At 39.8% G+C, this 24,338-nt stretch overlaps 1 protein-coding gene across 1 annotated transcript; it reads left to right on the forward strand.

Annotated features, from left to right (window-relative positions):
• The first annotated feature begins 6,446 nt into the window (after window positions 1-6,446).
• LOC126369266 (15-hydroxyprostaglandin dehydrogenase [NAD(+)]-like) lies at window positions 6,447-7,324 on the forward strand. Its single transcript, XM_050013624.1, has one exon. It carries the CDS (start codon window positions 6,496-6,498, stop codon window positions 7,249-7,251), a length of 756 nt encoding a protein of 251 aa, XP_049869581.1. The 5' UTR covers window positions 6,447-6,495; the 3' UTR covers window positions 7,252-7,324.
• Window positions 7,325-24,338: the final 17,014 nt, after the last annotated feature.

Raw genomic sequence — 24,338 nt, forward strand, 5'->3', positions numbered from 1 at the left:
GGCCAGTTTAATAAAACTTACAATTGTAAATTACCAACAACAATCAACAACAAAACTCGTACCAACACTCAACTCTCCGTATCAACAGTGGCTGCAAGTTGTCTTTGATTACTTGTGGCTCTGCCCACCCCATTATGGATTACGGGCGTGAGTTTATGTATGTATGTATGTTGTAAATTACAACAATTTGGTGTTCATTACGTAGCTAATTTGAAACTACAAAATATTTGTAATCACACACTCCGCAATGTACATCAAATTGTCATTGTAATTTACAATTGTAAGTTTTGTTAAACAGGCCCCCAGGGATCAGAGCCCGTGACACTCCGATGTAGGTCACACGTCCTTCGACCGTCATCTTCTCTGCCTACCCCTTATTCAGGTCCGCTATTGGTGCTAATTCGTGTAACCACCATCTAAATTTATTTTAAGTTACATCTGTCGTTTCCTTATCCGCCGAAAAGGAAAGGGACGGGTAATCGATAAGAATAAAATTTATGGAACACACGTCAATTTTAAGCACAAATCTAAAACAACCGTCTAAAAATTTTAAATTGGCCAATAACCCGACAAAATTAAGTTGACAGCACACGTCAAACGGTTTACATACCAGCGAGATACCTTTCTTCCTAAAATTAAAAGCTGTCAATCAGCCGTCCCTTTCCTTTTCGGCGGATAAAAAATGACAGGTATAACTTTAAGTAAAAATAGGAGGTGTCTGCAGGAATCGGGGCCATTCTAAAGTTTATTCACTTCCACTTTATAAACACTTATTCGCCCATTTTTATAGCGGTGTGTCCCCACGCTCTAAGTCTCCAAGGCAGTTGATGGGAACTAATGTTGCAAAGCTTTTAGCCACACCCCCCCTGCACCCCTCCACCACCTGTCGAGTCGACAATGCCTCATTATACGTTACCCCCAACTCGCGGCGCTTGTAACTCGCACAGACTTATTGTTTTCTAAATATTCTTCAACGCACAAAACAAATTTTAATGCATGTTTATTTCTGTAAGTACCTATTAATCTTTTTCTCTCGGATCGATTGTAAGGCCAATGACCGATTTCATCAAGTGATAGTAAATAAAAAAATAAATAAAAAATAAAATGCATTTATTTCGGGTGCCTACCCGAAACCCATATTGTAAGATATAAAAAAAATACAAAGTTAATATAATCAAAAAAATAATAATAATGAAATAACGTTAAAATTATTAAAATCAAAATATAGTATATAGTGAGTCAAGTAATAGTGACTTATGACGTGCTCATGTAACGAAACGACTAAAAAAAAAAAACGACTAAAAAGTAAATCAAATCAAATTCTCAATTGTTTGCAAAGGATTAATGGTTTTGATAACAGTTGTTAGTAGGTTTTATGTTTTAATACATGCTCCGTTAGATAAAAGTACAGGGTGTTAGTGACATCGTAACGAAAAAAAAAATGGAACGCCTATTTTATTGTACTAAAAACGATGGTGGGTGTTTTTCTTGTCGCAAATGTTTAATTAAGATTTTCAATTTTTACTGTGCCGCAATGTAAGTCGAACAACGCGCCACACAGACGCTAAACTTACGCGCGGCTACGTTACGCGTGTGAGATACGATGTTGATATCTAGGTAGGAGTTTTCATTCTCTTGTATTTAGATGCTTAGTAGTGGTTCAACGTTTAAAAATGTTGTTTGTTGAAGTAGAACACCTACTGCCACGATTTTTCACGCACGGTACCTACCTACCAGTTATTAAAACGTTCCTAACTTATTAACAATAAAAACTCTACTCTTGCCTTACCTTAATTGTTATTCCTTCGGATGAAGTACCTAGGTAGGTACCCTAGAACATGTCACGTCACGTAGGTATGCAACATCGCGTTTCCTCCGCGGTAGGTAGGTATCACACGCACTCACAAACACAACACCTTGCTCTTTAATAAACATCAACAATCTTCCATACTTTTGCGCAGTAAATGGTCTATGATCTATCATCATAGTCGACACTACTCATTTACAGAATGAAACAAAAACTCACAAACACGAAAAAAATATCCTCGAAAAACATCACGCGATTCGGGTCAAGCTTAGTATTCGACTGAGCGGAAGCGCGCGGCGGCGGCGTTAGCGCAAAGCATCAAAGGCGCCGACTAAGGGCGCCGACGACGCACCGGCCGCGGCCGAGTCGAACCGACGACTAGAGAGAGAGAGAGAGTATGTTTATGGTGCAAGTGACAGAGAAAGAAATAGTATCTGTTCGTATGCCTACTTTATTGGCGAGCGTTGCCCTTGACCCGTGCGCCGGCTATTCACCTGCGCATAGCTGAAGTTGTAGATACGTTATTATTATTATTGATGACATTGATAAAATTTAATAATTAGTAATTTTTATTTGTTTATTTTAAATGTGCGTTCTATGCAGCTTAAAACACAATATGGGACTGAAAAAAATCTATTTTTTTTATGAATTTGGCGACAGGAAACTTCACTTGATACCTATCAACTCAAAGAAATACCTAGTATCTGTTCGTAATGCCTACTTTATTGGCGCGCGTTGCCCTTGATCCGTGAGGCTATTCACGTCCGAGTATCCATCAAGACAGATCAAACAAGCCCTAACTCGGAGGTCTTGCGTCCCAGGATCCTTTAATTATGTCTTAGAACCTTCTTGGCCTATGTGGTCCAGTGGTTGAGCGATGGGATGCGGAGGGTCCGGGTTCGTATTCAGGTGGGGACATATCACAAAAATCTGTTTATAAGGCCTTTGGTTGGGACGTTACAGGCTGATCACCTGATTGTCCGAAAGTAAAATGATCCGTGCTTCGGAAGGTACGTTAAGTCGTTGCTCCCGTCTACTAGGTACTTATGTAAGCACGTAGCCGTTACATGAATATTGTACACAGAACAGGATAGGTTTAATTAGTTCTTTACTGATGATTTAACAATGAGATTTAAAACTACGAATAACTTAGTACTTAGTACCTCGGTACGGTACCAACATGTAACAAGAAAAATAAGATCACTCCACTCGGACAATTTTTTTCTTTGAACATGCCGACATTGCCTACGCGGCGGAGTTGCCGAACTATCGATAGGTAGATTATCAATTGTTGAACTTGAAAATTGTCTAAACTATCGAAAGTAGTGATAGTACATTTAGATCGATACTAGCGATAGTACCGATAGGTCTTGCTTTGTAACAATAATGGGTATTGATCTAAAAGATTTATTTATTTATTTATTTTCGATTTTTGTGTAGCGAGGTTTTGCGTAGGTACTTACATACTAAGTTGGTGGATGGTTGACATAGTAGGTAACTAATTACCTAATCTGTGGTGGTTGTGTTAGTTGGTTGTTAGTTATTCTAATGACAACAAAGAATACAATTATTTACTGTTTCAACTGTTTTAGGTAGATAATGGCCCTGATTCCTATGAGTAAATGAATGAATAACCCGGTCGAATCAAAAAGGTATCTCGCTGGTAACTTAATTCTGTCGGTTGTTTTAGATTTCTGCTTAAAATTGACGTGTATTCCATAAATTTTATGCCTGTTGATTATCCGTCCATTTAAGAATAAGAATAAAATAAATTTATAATTTACGATAGACAGAGAAAGAAATAGGATCGGTTCGTAGTGCCTACTTTGTAGGCCGCGCCGCCGCCACGCCGCCGGCGTGCGGCGCGGAGCGGGGCGTGCGGAGCGGGGCGCGCGGCGCGGTGCGTGTGGCCGTTGACCCGTTCGAGCAGCTGTTGTCTCCATTACATCGAAAATTTTCGATAATTTGTCATTATTGTTTTTTTTATTGAAATTTGGGTTCTATGCAGCTAAAAGCACAATATGGAATTGAAAATAATTAAAAACAAAACTCAAAATTTCATGAATTTTGCGACGGAAAATTCCACTAGATATTAACTCAGAATCATGGTCTGAATCATCCCTTTCAGTATTCGTTACGATGTCACTAACACCCGGTATATGAAAAAAATGTTGGTAATTACTTAATTAGTGTACTAATTCCAATAACTCCCTCTGGGTCTTATTATTATTTTATTTAGATAACCAACAGCTTATACAAACAAACATGAACTCACGCCTATTTCCCACCGGGGTAAGCAGAGACTATAGAATTCCATTTGCTTCGATCCTGACACACTTCTCTTGCTTCCTCCACATTCATCAATCGCTTCATACACGCACGCCGGTTCAGAGTAGATCGTAATAAACCTTTTCTAAGGACATCTCCAATTTGGTCCTCGTAAGTCCTTCTCGGTCTTCCTCTGCCAGCCCTACCAACAACTTTCGCTTTATATACCGCTTTTGCAATTCTATTATCCTTCATCCGCTCTACGTGTCCAAACCAACCTAACATTCCCTTCTCAATCTTTGTCACTATACCGTCTTTTACACCACATCTCTGTCTTATCACACTGTTTCTCACTCTATCACTCAAATTCACACCACAGATACTACGCAAAGACCTCATTTCTACGGCATTGATCCTACTTTCATGCTTCTTCTGCCATAATAGCTTATAAAACATAACATTTAACAAAGTATTTAATAAACCAGCTTAAGCTACTTAAAGGTCCTTTTACACGTGCAGTCTGTGGGTGGATTACACGCGTCGGGCATACAGCGATCGGCGCGTCCAGTATTGTAACGCTTCCAGGATATTGTTGAGGTTGCCGCGATATTGTAGCGCCTCTGGTATGTTCGCTGAGGCCCACACAGATGGTTTTGCAGCGATCATGCGGAAACGTGGTGCGTCGCTTCTCACGCGGACTCGAGCCAGCCCCCACAGTATCCTGAAGACGTTATGTGATAGGTGGGACTCCCCCTTCTAAAAAAGTGGATGGAGCTTCACACCCTATAATTTGAATATATGATCGCCCGAATAATGTCCTACTAACACTAGTTTATAAGTCGTTTGTATACTAACTTTCTATGGACTTAGTCCGAAATAAACGATTTTTATTTTTTTATTTATTTTATTTTTACAGCTTGCTTACGTAAAGTACATAATTTTAAAAGAAGCAGTTTTTATACATATAAAATGATATTAATAAATTAAATTAATTATAGACTCAAAATTGTTTCGGTGTGAGTTTGTGATTTGTTGAGGTGAATGTGTATGTAAAGGTGTGAATATGTGTTTGAGTGTTATGTTATTTCTAAATAGCCGTAAACTGCTGAGGAATAGGGAGAAAGCACGGATTGTCTATCTCCCTCGCGCTTATGTAATAGACGGCACACGGTAATGTATAGTGTCCGAGTTTTACAGAATAAGAACATTTTAACATATACCTAAGCTACTTCTACGACACGTCGGTGATCAGAATATTATTGTTTGATCATTTGCCTGATAAACCAATCTTTTTCGCTTGATTATTTTTTTTTTCCATAAACAACGTCTGCAAACAGAAACCCTGTAGGTATCGCATTAAGTTTAAGGAAAAGACCCTGGTAAGAAACTAAATTAGTAAATGAATTTCTTAAAAAAGCTCCCGACCCACTTTCTAAATTAAATGATGGAGAGCGATTGAGTAGTTTAATGGATGGGAGATAATGGATTGAAGTTTTTCTGAAAAACACTGTAAGTGTACAGCTTTTGCAGGAAAATCTAAACATAAACTTAAAAAAAAAAACCTATATTCCGTTCCACTGCTGATCAACCGGGAGTGTGGATCATACTCTTAGCTTATAGGCTTAGACGTGAACTGTAGCATAAAGCGGCGTTCATAATAGATCTTACAGGTCGCTGTGATACCTACATCTATAACGGTATTCACAGGGTCCGCTTACCTATTAAGTTTTTTACAGAAGCGACTGCCTATCTGACCTTCCAACCCGCGAAGGGAAAACCAGTACAGGTTAGGTCACATACCTCCGAAAATGCATTTCTCGGGAATGTGGGTTTCCTCACGATGTTTTCTTTTACCGCTGAGCACGTGATAATCATTTTACCTTACCTTACCTTTTCGGATAAAAATCTTTTGTAAATAAAAAAGAAATAAGCATTTAGATCATAGAATAATAGTCTGTGTGGAACCCTGTGTAAATGGATTACTTTTTAAACGGGGTACGCCGGTTGGAACCCCGGTACTGGACTTGCACCGATAAGTTATTGATTTATCATTATTCAATCGGTTATAGAAGTAAAGTACTACATAAGATTAGATTAGATTCATTTATCTCACATTTAGTTATACAAGTACCTAAAATTCGTATAAAGATAATAATAGATATAAATATTATAATTATATTATTTCCTCCAATCATTATAATTCTTGACGATGCATTATATATTAGTATCGATGATGTAATGAAACATTATAATAATAATATAAATAAATACCCTAATGAAGCAAATATTTGTAATATAACGGACGACCACCGAGTAATGATGTTATCACTGCATCAGGGGACGCGACCTCTGATGCCATATAAATACAATCTCTACGGGAGACGAGGCAGTAAGAAGTATCCTCTTACACTACAAACATCATGGATAGAAACCTGAAGGATAAAGTAGTGGTGATCACCGGTGGAGCTATCGGGATCGGCTTCGAAATTGCAGACAGATACCTCGAGAAAGGCGCTAAAGTCACTGTTCTTCTCGATATCAACGAAAAAGAAGGAGCTGAAGCTGTCAAAGTCCTAACTACCAAATACGGGAACAACAGGGCTGTTTTTATAAAATGTGACGTCACAAAGGATCTTGAACAAGTTTTCACGAAAATTATAAACACATACAAAAATGTTGATGTTTTGGTGAACAACGCTGGTATACTTGATGACACAGCTATTAAAAAGACTATTGACTTAAATGTCACAGCAGTAATAGAGTGGTCAATGAAGTTCTGGGAGCACATGAGGAAAGAAAAAGGTGGTAAAGGAGGAACGATTGTGAATTTGGCTTCAATTTATGGATTCAGGATTGATCAGTTCCTTCCTACCTACCAAGCGTCGAAATTTGCGGTGATGGGATTCACGAAATCCCTTGGCCATAAGTACAACTACGATAGGACTGGTGTAAGGGTAGTGGCGATTTGTCCAGGGTTTACTGAGACGAAGTTGACGTCGAATCCGAAGACCTGGAAAGATGAGCAGCTCCAAGTGGATCTGTTTGTATTCCTGAAAGGCCTGCTTTGGCAGAAGGTGGATGCTGTTGGTAAAGCTGCCGTGGACATATTTGAGAAAGCTGATAGTGGAACTGCCTGGCTGATCGAAGGTGCGAAGCCGATTTCTCAAGTTCCTTAAAGTAATATGTAACATATTCGAATTTTGTAGTATATGACTTGTTTCTAAATATATTTTTTTATAACTGATGAAATTAATTTTAATATACAAAAAGACTATCCACCACTTCATCTACATTTAATAAAAAATATATTTTGTAAGAAAGATTCTATTAATTACTTATTAAAAACTGAGGAAATATCATTCCGTAAGATTAATACACTTTTTATTATTTAACTATCAGGGAAATTGAAATTGAAACAAAAAAATGCGAAATACAAGTACGTGTATCTTGTGGACAAAAATTACCTATGACACAAAGAAAAATACACTGTAGGAATTTTAACTAACAAAGAAGATTAGGTACATATAAAATCCAAGAAGTAAAAAGAATGTATAAAAATGTTCATGGGTCGTTTACACCCCCGCTGGGCTCTACTCTGTCGTCTGACTTTCGTTTTGAAATATGTTGGAACCTATAATATCGCAATATGTAAATTCAAAATTATCCGCATTCTTTCTTCATTTCACTGAAAACGATGGATCAAAAAATGTCGTCACAAAATATTTTCGTCTCAATCTTCTTCTCGTGCGGGTTGTATTGTAAGGTCAATGACCGACCTCACTTCACTTACCCAGATGTCAGAATTATAATTGAGCCGCCAGAAACCTGATATGGATCGCCGTTGGTCCTACTAATGGTAAAAAGGTTTAACAAACTCTACTACTATATATTGAAATGATATACGTACTTAGTAATATTTTAAAATTCCTTTTCTTTTTGACGTGACTGATTGTAGATTTGCCGCAGGTGGCATTAACTACTTGGCTTTTAACTTCACTTCTCATCAATAAAGTCGAAACATCTCGCACGTTTCAAAAGGATTATTAGAAAATTATAATAAGAATGTTAGAAATAAAACAAATCTTTAACTCTTAATATTAATGCTCCAAATTCATAAATTAAACTCGTGTTTTGTTGAACGAAAATTTGCGAGTGTTTCGATGACAAGTATATTTTTCGTGTAATTTTATGAATGAATTGAAAATAGGCAATTTGTACAAGTAAGTAGGTACATGATTAAAAAAACAAACATGTATTTTTTTTAAAAAGCTAGTGTTCGATATTCGCCGGAAAAAAAGCCCAGAAGCCATGGTAGCCAACTTTAATGTCGCAGGTTAAAATCCAGCACAGGCCTTAACCAATAATTTTCGAATTTCTTTTCGAATTCATGTTTGAATTAGGAATGATTATCACGCGCTCTACGGTGAAGGAAAACATCGTGAGAAAACCCACATTGCCAAGAAATGCATTTTCAGAAATGCACCTTCGCGGGTTGGAAGGTCAGACAGGCAGTCGCTTCTGTAAAAAACCGGACCTGTCAAATCTTCAGGTTAGGTTAGGTTAGGTAATTGAACCCTGTGAAAAACGAGTTAATGCTAGGGATATGATGATGATGAGCTAATACTCGATATTGGGATGTAGTGGAGCATTTGTCGGTAGTAACTTTAGGAGCGCCATTAGTCGACCCACTGAGGGTGATGGTGTTTCGCTGACCGTGAGTGCTCTGCAATCTCTCGCCAGTGGCTCCAAGAAGCTGTAATGCATGCAGCGGCCACATCCCGGCAAACCGCGTCGGCTCGCGGGCTAAACCTGGCAGAGGGGGACCTGCTGTTTTCTGAGCGGTAAGGTCTTACGCGGATCCCTCCCGCACAGTGCACAAAGTCTGCTTCAGTGGGGAAGGCAACCCACCGCAGATATGCAACGGGCTTTGGCGGACCCGGTGAAGCAGCAAGGCAAGGTGAATGGCCTAGGGCGACGGTAGAGGGCAAGAGAGACCGTCGGCCAGACACTGCATCCAAACACTCCTCCGGTCGTAGCGGCTATCCGTTCCATCGGATTAAGGAGTGGGCGGACGAGAGAGTGCGTCTGTGTATGCGCGCGCGCTTACGCACTTAAATATGTCCTGCGCAGATGACGGCTTTTGGAAAATGGATTCTGAAACTTCTAAAAGTCCTGTGGCGATGGGCTGAGGTAGAGAGGTCTGGCTGTATTGCAGGTTGGGCTTTGTCTAAGGTCTACACACAGGCGGCTCGGGTGTCGATGGTCGCTTCTATGCTGACCCGGGGTAACAGCGTGGACTCGGCAGCGCTCCGAGTGTCGGAGCAGCCCTATTTAGGGACGCACTGCTTCCCCCGCTCAGCCGGGGAAGGGGCTAGAAAAGGTGCCCTAAACAAATGTTTACCCCAACTATACTATACAGGGAGGTAGAAACCGCGGCTGCCTTTGCAACCTATTCTCGCGGTCGACATAATAAAAGAAAAACAAAAACATCGGAATTGATTTTTGCTGCGTGGAATGTACGCACTCTCCTGGATCGTGAGAAGAATCAATGTCCAGAACGCAAAACAGCCATTGTATCGCGAGAACTAGGCCGCTACAACGTGGCTATTGCTGCGCTTAGTGAGACCCGTTTGGCTGATGAAGGAGAGCTGGTTGAGCGTGGTGGTGGATACACTTTCTATTGGAAGGGGACTGCTGCGTCTGAATCAAGGCGTTCTGGAGTTGGGTTCGCAGTTAGAAATGACATAGCCAAAAAATTACAAGAGTGTCCAATTTACACCTCGGACCGAGTTATTTCCATTCGGCTGCATGTGGAAAATAATAAATTCTTAAATGTAATTAGCGTGTATGCACCAACGTTGGACAAAACCGATGAGATCAAGGATGCATTCTATGGGGAACTAACGCATACACTCACCAAAATACGTCCCTGCGAACAGATACTGTTGCTGGGGGATTTTAATGCGAGAGTTGGGCGTGATTTTGAAGCGTGGCCTGATGTTCTCGGAAGACATGGTATAGGAAACATGAATAGCAATGGACAGCTTTTGCTAGGACTTTGTAGTCAATTCGACCTGACCATCACTAACACCATTTTTAGACTTCCGGCTAAATATAAGGCAACTTGGATGCATCCTCGATCTAAGCACTGGCATCTCATTGACTATGCCATTGTACGACGACGAGACATTTCGCAGGTGAACATAACACGCGTCATGCGCGGTGCCAACTGTTGGACGGACCACCAACTCGTCATAACCAAACTTAGACTCAAGTTACAGCCTCCCCGCAGAAGAGACCGTGTTAAGCAGACACGTATAAATATTGAAAATCTTAGCCAACTTGAGACTCGGAAGGCTTATGTGGAGGCGTTAAGTGACCCGCTTGATCTGCTTGATGTTGAGAATGGCGATCTGAACACCACCTGGCAGGCCTTGTCGTCACATGTGATTGACACCAGCAATCAAGTTCTGGGTCTTAAAACGCGGAAAAATGAAGACTGGTTTGATGTTAACGACAGGGAACTTACTGAAGCCGTCAGTAAGCATCGTACTCTCCTTCGCCAGTCACGTAACAACAATCGCCAAAGTAACGCATCTGAGCAAGTAAGGATGAGTGGTGCTGCTCTAAGAAAGCTTACCCGCGATATCAAAGATAAGTGGTGGCAAGACAAAATACAATATATGCAGTGGCTGGTTGATACTAACCAACTTGGCACTTTCTATGGTGAAGTGCGCAAGTTAATTGGTACGACGTACCATAAGTGCGTGCCTATAAAGTCTGCGGATGGTTCCAAATTCTTGACCATCAAAGAAGATGTACTCGAACGTTGGGCTGAGCACTTTAACACCTTACTTAATGTGGATCGATCAGCAGATCTAGAGTACATCAAGTCCATCCCGGACCTCGCGCCAGCTACTGAACTTCTCAAACCACCTTCTTTGGAGGAAGTTGTCGCTGCGATCAGACAACAACAAAACAATAAAGCGGTTGGTGTTGATAATATCTGTGGGGAGATACTTAAGTACGGAGGAGAGAAGCTACATAATGTCTTGTGGAAGTTTTTTACACGCATGTGGAATGAAATGCGAGTACCCGATTGTTTTAAAGTTTCTCGCGTGTGTTCTCTGTATAAAAACAAAGGGGATCGCTCTGATTGTAACTCGTATAGGGGCATCTCGCTTCTGTCAACTCCGGGAAAAGTATTCGCTAGACTCCTTCTCAACCGCTTGTTGCCTCTATCTGAAACTCTGTTGCCAGAAACCCAGTTCGGTTTCAGACCGGACAGAGGGACCTGCGAAGCCATTTTTTCCGTCCGTCAGCTTATGGAGAAAAGCAGAGAACAAGATCGACCTCTGTTCCTATGCTTTGTCGATCTGGAAAAGGCTTTTGACTGCGTCCCTCGGGAAGCTTTATGGATGCTCCTGGCTAAGCTGGGATGCCCGGACAAGTTCGTTAGACTGATACGCCTTCTGCATGACGATATGAAGTGTTGTGTTACAGTCAACGGAGAGCAGTCTCAGTTTTTCTCTGTTACATGCGGCGTGAAGCAAGGATGCGTGCTCGCACCGACTCTTTTTGCTCTGTACTTTGCCGTAGTAATAAGGGAAACATTGCAACATCTTACAGAGGGCATTCGCATTCGCTTCCGAATGGAAGGCAGTATTTTTAACTTAGCTCGGCTTCGAGCTAGTACAAAGGTCTCCTATGACATCATTACGGAGATTATGTACGCGGACGATCTTTGTTTTGTGGCGGATACTCGTGAAGGTTTGCAGGCAATGATGACGTCACTTAATGAAACATGCTACAAGTTTGGCCTTAAGATCAGTGCCAAAAAGACTGAGGTTATGGTCTTGGAGTCGCGTTGCTCCTTGCCCTTCGAAATCGGTCTTGATGATGACGTCCTTAAGTGTGTGGACAAATTCAGGTATTTGGGTAGCACAATCTCAGCCAAATGTGATCTTGACGCTGAGATAAATAGCAGGATAGGGGCAGCTTCGGCTGCTTTTGGCAAACTGCGACGAAAGGTTTTTTGGTCCCACGATTTAAAGGTAGCGACAAAGATCGGCGTATATATGGCGATAGTTCTGCCTAACCTTTTGTACTCTGCGGAAACCTGGTGCCTTTATAGAAAGCACATTCGTATGCTAGACAGGTTCCATCTAAGATGCCTCCGCGACATTTTAAACATCCATTGGTCAGACCGAGTCAGGAACACTGACGTTCTACGGCAAGCGAATGTCTGCGGCATCGAGGCATATTTGATGCGGCGTCAGCTACGATGGTGTGGGCACTTGGCGAGAATGTCAGACGAGAGAGTAGCGAAACGTTTGTTCTTCTCAGAACTCCAGTCGGGCAAACGAAAATGCGGTGGCCAATACCTGCGTTACAAGGACGTTCTGAAAAGGCACATGAAACGGTGCCACATCGAGCCCTCATGCTGGGAGGCGCAAGCAAGCCAGCGCCCAGAGTGGAGACGCCTTGTTCAACAAAAGGTGTCTGACTTCGAAAAAGAAAGAAGGTCTGATCTGGATAGAAAACGTGATGATCTGAAAGCCCGACCACCTGCGGCAATCACCTATAATTACGTAGGGGGTGTGCTGACGTGTCCAAAATGTGGGCGCACGTTTTCACATAAAATTGGCTATACGAGCCATCACAGAGCACACCAGAGAGCAGACTTACCAAGCTCTTGAATGGCAACCGTCAATGAATCCACCAGCTGCTGTCGCTGTAGTCGAAATCGACTGTGAAGCATCATCATCACTCGATATTCTGTTACAAGTGAATGCTGAAGTCTTTCGGCACTTTTAAAGAAATGTATATATCGTCACTGGAAAGGCAAAATTACGTAAGCGCCAAAATAGGTATTTTGGGTTTTTTATATATTCGGAATCAGCGTTTCATTCTGCGTCGATCTGTCTGGGTAGCATTGCGATACGAGCACTTTTTTGGCGCTTACGTAAATTTAAAAATAGTTGACTTTTTTCAATTCCAGTTTCTTAAACGACAAGATTTTGGTGTTTTTTTCGTGACTGGTGTATAAGTAGTGATGGGCAGGGAAAGAAAAAATTGGGTGGGAAAGAAAAAATATCGGGAAAATATGGGAAAATAAAATAAACACCCGAAAAATTCCCGAATCATGGGAAAATATTTTTTATTTAATTATTTTTAATCTTATTATTATTTGTATGTCGTTTCCATGTCTCTGGTCGGGTCTGTCATGGAGTCCCGGACTTTTGGAAGGCGTGCGTGGGGCCGAAGCCAACACGTAGAGGCCCCTTAAGACAATTTACTCAAAATGTGTTGTGACACCAACCGGCGATTATCCCTGTATGCACTTTGGGAGTGCACCCAAAGACAATCCCTGGTTCGTGTAGGACTATTGCAGATTATGGGAACAAAAGGAACTGGGCTATTGGGTTGGGGGTTAGTGAACCTATATACTGGGGCTACTGCGCCTGCTCGACCAATGTTAATAACAGAGATACATTGGGCAGGCGGTGACTCGTCACTCACTGGTTGGGCCACCTATCTAGCCGACGCGACTGGACGGCAAGACAGCAACATGGTTGTGAGCATCTCAGGGTGTCAAGAGGTGTACACCGCTTTCTGCGAGGCGGTTTACCCGCCTTACCAACTCGCGACTTATGCATCTTTCACTTCCACCCTGCGAGCGTATAGCTCTAACGCCCCACTCTGGCTGGCCAATGAAGGCAAGCCAGAGGTGAGAGTCCTGCGGCCCCCGCTAAGGTCCACTCCGGCTAGCCAGTACTGTCACCATCTTTGTTGCTCTTCTTTGGACTCTCTCTAGTAGTGCAATGTCCTTCCGATAGTAAAGTCTCCATATTTGAAACCCATGTTCTAACAGCGGTCTGACGTAAGTAAGTTTTGTAAAGCCTAAGGAACAATTCCGTATCTATATGATAAAAAGCTTTTCTAATTATGTATAAAAGGGAGTTATCCTTCTTAGTGATTCCAATAATGTGTTCGTCCCACTTTAGATTATGTGTTATCGTTATGCCAAGGTCCTTTTGTTTTTTAACATGCTCGAGAGGTTTTGAGTCAGTGGTGTAACTCAACGTGGGGTGGTTACTGCCAACATGCAACACAGTGCATTTGTCTACGTTTAATGTGATTAGCCAATCTCGGGTCCAAGCAATTACTCTATCAAGAACATCTTGGATTATATTATGGCTAATAAGTGGATTCCCCGTTATTTTCGTGTCATCTGCAAAGAGTGATATATCAGACATGATACCATGTTTAAGATATGTAAGGTAGTTACTGAATAAAATAGGTCCTAACACCGATCCCTGCGGCACACCGCTGAGGACTTTTCTGGGAACAGAGTATGATTCTCCGATGCGCACAGAGAATGTGCGATTTGACAGGAAGTCTTCAATCCACTTCACGACATTGCCTCTGATTCCAAAGGGCTCTAATTTAGCAATCAATGGTGTGACAGGAACTCGATCAAAAGCTTTTTCATAGTCCAAGTAAATAATATCTGTAGGTATTCGTGCCTCCCAATTTCTTGCACAAAACCATGTTGCTCCTCGATGATGACATTCTCTCGTGCCAAAAGCATCCTATATAAAATCGAACATTCCATTCAACATATATTACAAAGGAGATCATCGGCTTTCCATACTTTGGCCGGCCCAAATTTGATAGTGCCGGTCAGAGAAAAAAAATGTATCAAACCTTTCGAGTAGATTGTTCTGAACATTTTTTACTATGACACCAGACGTGTATGACCATTAGTTTGGCTTTAATTGGATTTTAAAAATCTCGACTTTTCATACATTTGTAAAAAATAATATTATTATGTCCGTTGGGAAAAAAAGGTATAAGTACAGGCGTATTACAAAGGACCGTTAGAACATTTATTAGTATGGCGCCAAACTTCTATGACCATTATTTGGACTTTCAGTTTTGGTTAATATGTTAAAATGCCGGCCATCGAAAAAAATACGTCGAATCTGTCTAATAGTTGCTTCTCAATATTTTTTAATAACACCAAACATCTATGACCATTATTTTGACATTATTTTTGGAATTAACGTTTTAGTTTAAATATGAAAAATGCCGACCAGCAAAAATATCACGTTGAGAGTATCGAGTAGATGTCTGTTAACATTTTTTTTATAGCGCCAAACTTGTATGACCATTAGTTTGGCTTTTAGTGTATTTTAAAAATTTTGTTTCTTATTTATTTTGTATGAAAATAAAGTGCTTTGGGTAAAAAATGCGGTACGGCGGATTACAAAGGACCTTTAGAACATTTAATAATCTGGCGCAAAACATTTTTGACCGTTATCTTGAGTTTTTATTCGTCTCTCTTTCCGTTTTGGTTCAAATGGGAAAATGTCAGCCAGCGAAACAAAATAAGTCAAATCTTTTGGTAAACGACTTGAACGACGTATTTTTACTATACTACCAAATGACGACTTTGGCTTTTATTGGACTTTTAAAAAAAACTTTTTTTTATACATTTTAACAATGACAACAAGTAGAGCTTTCCCAATGGCTAGTTATTAGTCAGATAAATACTTTGTGTTTTTGTTTTGTGTGCTGTTAGGTGAACTTCTATATTAATACTATCTGATTTTAGATATGACGTTGGCTGTAGTTTTTGCATTCGACTCAACGTTACGGCCTAAGTTTAGGTTGAATTATGGTATTGATTCACCTTGACCGTAAATGGTTACCACCCTCCAAAGATAAGCTTGCCATCTAGTGACGAAACTCGTATATTGGCATGACGTCTGAAGTATCTGTTAGGGAAAACAGGAGTCGGGTAGTTGTACTTTGCAAGTATGCCTATCACAATATCCTGGTGCTACTCGGCCGATAACATAGTAGGTACCTCTATCACCCCACTGTTTATTCCTTGTATACACTTTTCTTTAAAAAAAGTAGTTTCTTAAGCGTGTATCACCATCAGGTAAGGTAGTGGTCAAACGCAAACCTATTTTTCAAAAGACGACCACCATATTACGCCTTTAGCAAGATAGTTCCATTATCACTAGATAAAACTTTTTTTTGATTTTTGGAAAATCGAATTAAGTTCAAAATATTGGTCATAGTCGTTTAATGCCATAGTAATAAACATTCTGACGATCCTTTAAATAACGCGCCTGTTATATTTTATTTTTATACAAAATGAATCAAAACTCAAGTTTTTTTTAAATCCAACAAAAGCCAAACTAATTAATGGTCATACACGTTTTTGTCATAGTGAATAATGTTTACAGGTATCTTCTCGATAGCTTTCACATGTGTTTTTTGCTGACCGGCACTTTTCACACAGAAACTATAACGTAAAGTCCAACAAAAGTCAAAATAATGGTCATAGACGTTTGGTGCCCTAATAATAAATGGTCAAATGGATAAGTTCTAACGGGATATACAAATATTGTTTCATGGCCGGCACTTTACATTTTCACCAAAAATGTATGAAAAATACAGTTTTTTAAAATCGAATAAAACCGAAGATATTGACCCTACAGCTTTGGTGCCATAGTAATAAATGCTCATATGGATAAGATCTAACGGAATATAGCAAAATTATTTTTTGGCCGGCACTTTGACTTCTGCGCGGAAATCCGATGATCTCTTTTAAGTTTTTTAAGAGTTCATACGACACTACGACAGAAGATAAATTGGGCATAAGTAGGCATATATTTAAACGGTCTTTGTTGGAAATCCTTACTTTTAATACAAATATATGGGATAAAAAATATTTTCCCTTGAAATGGGAATTTTTCGGGTTTTTTCCCTCAGAATTGGGAAATTTCCCAAATCGCGGGAATTTTCCGGGTAAGAACCCAACACTATGTATAAGTAATATTGTGTTCCTATATAATAACTACATATTAATTTTAAGTAAATTTGGCATTCTATAGTTTGAAAAGTATCATTTTATTAGTAATTTTGGTCTACTGAAAATAAAAAATAGACTATGTATAAGTCATTTTTATTTACAGCTTTTAAAAAAAGTAAGGCGTATAAGAAAAAAATGTCTTAGCATGTTTATGCAGTGAATGGCGAATAAGTAATTTTGACTTACATTATTTAGAATAAGTAAGGCGTGGACGTAAATTTGCCTTCGCATTTTTATGCTGTTATTAAGCAAGTTCGTGGGCTAGCAGTAAGTTTCCCAGGAAGTTATTTTTTAACAATAGATCTAAAAGTAAAACTATTTTAGAATTGATTTTATAATTTATTAGCGACCCGCCCGGCTTCGCTCGGATGCAATGCTGAGGAAAAATGAAATTATTTACGACATCACATTAAAATCCTCAAAAATAACAGTATTTCTACACTATTTATTGGATGTTATTATACATACCTATAAACTTTCCTCTTGAATCACTCTATCTACTAAAGAAAATTGCATCAAAATCCGTTGCGCAATTTTAAAGATTTAAGCGTACATATGGATATAGGGACAGAAAAAGCGACTTTGTTATACTTTTTAAGTTCTGTCGTTTGCATATTTAGCGCCAATTTTGAATCGAGAACTCAAAATTCAAATTTGTTGGAATTTCGAATATCAAAACAATTGAAAGCATTAGGATTAATGCAATTGTTTAGTCACAGCGTTGGTTTGAATCTGTCAGGTCACGTCCGAAAATTATTAAATGTAAGATTACAAAGAAAAATTTTCTATAACTTTCGAAGAGGCCTACCGCGACTTCAGTGTTTCAAACAGTTAAAATCTCTATTCCACGATGAATTGCCATGTCTGCGAACCATCGAACGCTGGTATTTAGAATTCGAGCGTGGACATCCGCCTTCACTGAAGATAATATCGTTGCTGTGAGACAACTAATCCTCAAAAATCGTCATGTGACATACCGAGAATAGAGGCGTTATTAGGCATTTCAGGGACAACCATTTAAACGATATTGCATGAGGCACTTGGTGTGAGAAAACTAGTTTGCCGTTGCATCCCGCATTTTCTGACGATCATAAGGTAGCCCGCGTCAGATGGTGTAAGAAAACTCATCAGAGGTTCAACCGAGGAGAGTCAAATCACGTGTACGACATCATCAGTGGTGACAAATCTTGGATTTATGCTATTATCCTGATTCCAAACAACAATCCACAGTTTGGGTCTTCCAAAACGAGTCAAAGCCGACTAAAGTTGTTCGCTCTCGAAGCACTTCAAAGAAGATGGTGGCTACCTTCGTGGAGAAAATCGGTCATGTTGCGACAATTGCACTTGAAGATCGTAGGACGGTTAATGCGGATTGGTATACCACAATTTGTTTACCACAAGTCATCGCCGAACTTCGAAAATCTAACCCAAAGCCACGCATGATGATGCGCAGGAGTGCAGGATGCTGCACCATGACAATGCAAGCTCACACACCGCTCGTCAAACGATTATTTGAAGCAGGAAAACGTAGAAATTCTTGACCATCCTCCATACAGTCCTGACCTAAGCTCCAATGATTTCTTTACATTTCCTAAAATTAAAAAAGAAACTCTTCGCGGTCAAAGGTTCCAGTGTGGTGAAGAAGCGGCCAACGCTTTCAAGTCAGCCATTTTGAACACCTCTACTTTGGAGTGGAATAAATGTTAAATAATACCTGGTTCGAGCAAATGGAAAAGTGTATTAAACTTCGTGGTAAATACTCTGAAAAACAATAAGGGGAATTATTGAGGAATTAGAAATTATTGAGGAATTAAAAAGATTTGACCCTTCCAGAGACTTGACTCGACTTAGAGCCACGTATGCTTGTCCTAATTCAAACAATTTTGAGCCCAAATATACTACTGCATGGTCGACTGTGCTGCCCTGCATATGTTATGTTATGTTAGTGTGCTCTGTTTTCCGCATTTAGACTCTAAGGTGGCCCAATATGCGTGTAATTGTTGACTACGTAAGCCAACCTATCTCCTTCCAGAAGCTCAGAAGCCTCCTGGGGATTTCACAGGCTTCGCGGAGCGACCCCATTCCTTTGAGGATTTTTACCCGTTGTGCTGACACTCCCGTGCATTCCAGGATTACATGGGGGGCAGTTTCTTCTGCGTCCAGACAGCCTCTGCAAAGTGGGCTGTCCGTTATCCCTAAGTTAAATAGGTGCTTGTTGAGTGGGCAGTGACCCGTTATACTGCCCACTACTATTCGGAGGTCATTGCGGTTTAAGCTAAGCAGTCGGCGAGTGAATTGGATATCATAGACATGATATCCTTCGACTGTCTGCATGTGGGCAGCTCTGCTCATCTGTCGTTGTGTAGTTGCTGGGTATAGTCCCGTACCCACGAGCGTAACTGACTGAAAGGTATCGGCAGGATTGGTTCGGGTCCATATACCCTGGTGTCTGATCCTCTCCTTGCCAGTTCGTCAGGTTGTACGCTATTATTTATATTTTATGATACTTTATTTCTGGCACTTCAGTATTTTAATAGCTATTTTTATAAATCAATTGAAGTAATAAGTAATTTAAGGAGGTATTAAGAATAATTATTTGTCTCTTACGTCTTTTTACCCATGTAAGATATTACAAAAACTTACTTTAAAGAATCTTTGGTGAACTGACATAATCAATCGATCACTTTTTAGGCAATTTTCACATAATGAAAGCAGATGTGTAAAAGTCGTTACAGTAACTTTTACTCCGCTAACATTACAGTATTATTATATTTAAAGAAATATTGTCGTTCTCGTATGCATTGTCGTAAGAGCTGTAAGTAATTTTGCTTCCAAATAATATTTTAACCAGATGGCGGTTAAGTAAATTTGCTTTACTGTAAACTGAAGTCATTTTTACGTAAGCGCCACTATATCCTAAAATAGCAATCCAACTGTTATGATATGTATTGCTGGACATAGAAAATTAAAAAACAATGTAACCTTTCATTGACATCATCTAAATTGGATAATTGGGTAAAAAGTTATGATAAAAAAACGAAAAAATGAAACTTTAAACGGCTTTTTCTCGAAATGGCCTTTTGGCGCTTACGTAATTTTGCCTTTCCAGTGACGATATGTTTTTATCCCTTTCAGTATATTTAAAATGCAGGAGCGTAGCTACCGCCATATCTGCCGCTAATATCAATTATATGGGGTTTCCTACTTAAGTGGGTTTCCTACTTTAGACGTATCGTCGAATTTTGTTTCTTCGAAAACCTTTCATCGACCTCACCATACCATGGGGCCCCCTAACGTGCATATAAGTCAAACTTAAACAGAACTTTCTATTTTTTCTTTTTTTTTTCCATTTCTTTTGTGAGAAATCTTTACGCTTCCTAAGGGCCCCCGCGCAAAGTCACGCTACGCTTTTGATAAAGTGCCTACTCACATTATCAATTAATAATATAACAACCTATAAATAACTTAAGTATATCAGTGAACTTGACCGTATTATTGTAAACATGACTCGTATCATCACAATAGATAGTATGAAATGTATTATGCTGTAGGTATCTATTTTCCTGATAATTATCTACTTAGGAATGATTCGTGATATTATACATTTATAGGAACTATTTAATAATATAATAGTTACATTTCCATTGTGGTCAGAATATGATATAAGACGTTCGACGAAATTAAAACGCAAAGGTTTCACAGTTTCCGAATCAGCCGTCATTGGAACAACAAATTGCCGGATCAGGGGTGGGGGAGCCCTACCGAGTAAGACGTTGTATTTTTCTTAAATCAAAAATCTAAATATATAAAAGGAGAAACTGACTAACTGACATATCAACGCACAGCCTAAACGGCTAAACGTAGGCACTTGAAATTTGGAAGGGACGTAGCTTAGGTACCGTAGAGGTGCACTAAGAAAGGAATTACCGGAATTCCTACGGGAACGGGAATTAGCGGGAAAAATCCTTCCACGCGGACAAAGTCGCAGGCAAAAGCTAGTAGTTCATAAAAAAATAAACTTATTTTTAAAAGTATATTTTGCCTGATGTGTAGATTTTGTGAACTTAGGGAGTGTAGAGTTGGAAGCTGGCTCCAAGTGAGATCTGATAACTTTTTGACATTGCGATCGATATGATCTAGTCTTGGCTATATTTAACACGAAAATGTTTTTCGTGGGATTTAATTGATCACATTTGTCGTTTCCTTAGTTTAATTTTCCATGGTGACTCCCAATTATTATTAGTCTGACGCTGTCAAATGTGATGAAATAAATCAGCTGTAAGTATTTTTTTATAAATAAATCTTCTTCTCTTCCTAAGCCTTGTCCCGCTTATACAGGGTCGGCTCTCCTTATCCTATTTCTATAGGTTGCTCGATTTTTTTATAAATAAATCACTGTATTAATTACAAAGTGCAGTCAGTGTAGTGAATGTAAGTCACGGATACGTATAGAGCTGTGAAATAACGATCCTCTTCAGCGATATGGGTTCGTTAGCAGCCTCTTATCTCCCAGCGCCGACTGTAATCAATTTGCTGCTTCCAACTACAACATTTCAATTCGTATCAAATTTGAAGTGCTCAAATAAAACAATCTTCTGTAATATTACGTCACGTCGAAAAAAATATGTAGAACAGAATAGAATAGAATAGAATAGAAACTTTATTTGCGTCAAAATAAGGTGACAAGTGGGTATTAGAGGTAAGTACAATACATCGAAATATATATATGTGTCGAAATATCGGGAGTCTCATATCCCCATTTAAACGCGATAAGAACCCGTTATTTTGTGCTTCAATTATGATAATAACCGCGTAAACTTAAAAATTAGAAAGGAAAGAATCTCTCATTCTGCTTATTAACGTTCTGGTTATGTATTTATTTAACATAAACAGACGAGTACGTCCCAGTGCTGATCTCAATCAACCGGAGGGGGTATGTCGCATACTCCACCACCCTGGTCAACTAAAGGTATTGTAGAGGCATTTGGGTTAGCAGCCCGGGACCATCGGCTTAACGTGTGTACGTGTTCCGAAGCACGGAATCATCTTTCTTTATCGGACAACCAGGTGATTCAGCCGGCAATGACCTTGACAAACAATGGACAGTCTCAAGAAATGATTTTCGACAATGTCTCCATCAGGAATCGAACCCGGGCCCCCAGATCGTGAGCTCAATATCATTATTTATTTACTTACAAACTACACACTATTAAAACAGGCAGATATCACCCAAATCAGTAGTGTAGCACTAACTAGAATTAGATTCCACTTGGATTGAAGGTAATGTGTTAAAAGCAATGATTTTCGGATTAATTTTTGGATCATAAATCACAAGGATGACATCGTGAGTAAACCCACATTCTGACTTGAGGTGTTTGACCTAACCTGTATTGGGCTGGTTTTCCCTTCGCGGATTGAAAGGTCAGGCAGGCGGCCGCTTTTTTAAAAAAATCGGGTCTGTCAAAATCTTCAGGCTGGGTAAGGGACCTCGTAACAGCGGTAGAAGCCTTGGTTGATGGAAATTAACAAACCTGACTGATGATTAATGAAAAAAAAGCTCCCCCTTTTACCTGCTTGCTCTTATTGATTCAAAGCGAGTATAATACCAATACAATGGATAGTACGTGGAACAAATTCCTTGTCTCGAATTCATATCCAAATGAGGGCTTCGATTAAAAATAGCTGTATTTGTCGAAGATAACGCAAAGCCTCCACTGCCGTTCCCGTCACAAGCCTGAAGATTGGTACAAGGTGTAAGCTCAAGCTGATCTTCTGCTATCACGTGGGTTGTGACGTGAATTACCAACGGGATTTTTGTGATATATCCCCAACGGGACTCGAATCCGGGGTCTGGACCACAGAGACCATTATTTTTGACGTTATTGCTGCTTATATTGTTAACGTTTAATTATTATGAGTCCCCGGAAGAAATAGCGTGTCTATTATCTATGCCAACCGCGTAGATTGGTGGCAGTTTGCTGAAGATCGTGAAACGTGGAGAGATGAAGGGGAGGCTTTGGCCAGAAATCAGAATCATTTATTCAACGTAATTATCATGGATAAACTTGTTGAAGGTCAATGTAACATTTTTGAATTTACGTCATTTCGCAAGATTTTATGGCTGAGGAGAAGAAATGACAAGAAACTGCAACAGCAACACATCTTTTAAAAACCAATGAGGGTATACATTATTAATAACTAGAGGAACACATTAAATACCAGACATTTTTATCATTTTTTGACTTGCATGCGATGCGGTTGTCACACCGCCAGACGCGGTCCGCTGTGGGCTGCCTACCTCTTGGTACTGTCCCATTGCATCATGTAGTAGCCATACCTACTTCATCATCATCAGCCGTACGACGCCCACTGCTGGGCATAGGCCTCCCCCAAGGATCTCCACGACGATCGGTCCTGCGCTGCCCGCATCCAGCGGCTTCCCGCAACCTTCACCAGATCGTCGGTCCACCTTGTCCATACCTACTTACCTATCAGGTATGCGTCAGCCTTTATTATTTGTCAATTATTTCTATTCTCCGTGTTGCTATGCTCCCTCCTATGTCTTCCACAACCGCCTGGCTTTAGGCGCGTCGCGCTGAAGTTGATAAATGACACAAGCGTAATCCCGTCGTAATCTCCGCCGATGCGTCGCGCAATTTTTCACCTTTTTCTATCTTTTAATCCTGCGTCACGCGTAATGAACGCTAGTTGACTTGCTAATGAAGTTTATCCAGGGAATACCTAATGCCTGCTGTACCTTGGAGGCTCAGTTTAGCAAGTAATCTTTTAATATCGCTACTTTTTACCTGACTACGTGGAAGCAAAAAGGAAGGTTTTGTGTTTGACCGTTATGTAGGTATGTATGTGTGTATGCACGTCTGTTCCAACCTAACTTCTAAACCACCAGTCAGAATTTATCTACTGAGATGTACTAGAACCGTCTTGATTGTCCGGTGGTTATAGGCTATGTGACATTACGCTAAATTCAATGTAGCGCCCTCTAGAAACATTTTTTTTTTATTCAATTGGTTTTGTATTGGGTATCAAATGAAAGGACTCGATAATTACGTTGAACTGATAAAATAACTGCTCTAGACATGTTCCGAATAGGTTTTATCTAAAAATCTTGCTTAAAACAAGTTATCTTAATGAATAAGACCCCAAAAAATATATAAAATAAAGTAAAAGAATAAGTATGAAACAATAAAATAGGCATATTTCTCTAAAATCCTTACGAATAGTGATGTTTACAAGATACCGGTGGTCGTATGCCGTGTAAGCCAACTCTTAGAATAGACTGGCCTTATACGACCAGAATCTTTTTTCTTGTTTCATACTGTTTAGAGAGTGATTTTTCCGCAGTCGGGTTTT

The sequence above is a fragment of the Pectinophora gossypiella genome, chromosome 8, assembly GCF_024362695.1.
Source record: "Pectinophora gossypiella chromosome 8, ilPecGoss1.1, whole genome shotgun sequence".
Lineage (NCBI taxonomy): Eukaryota > Metazoa > Arthropoda > Insecta > Lepidoptera > Gelechiidae > Pectinophora > Pectinophora gossypiella.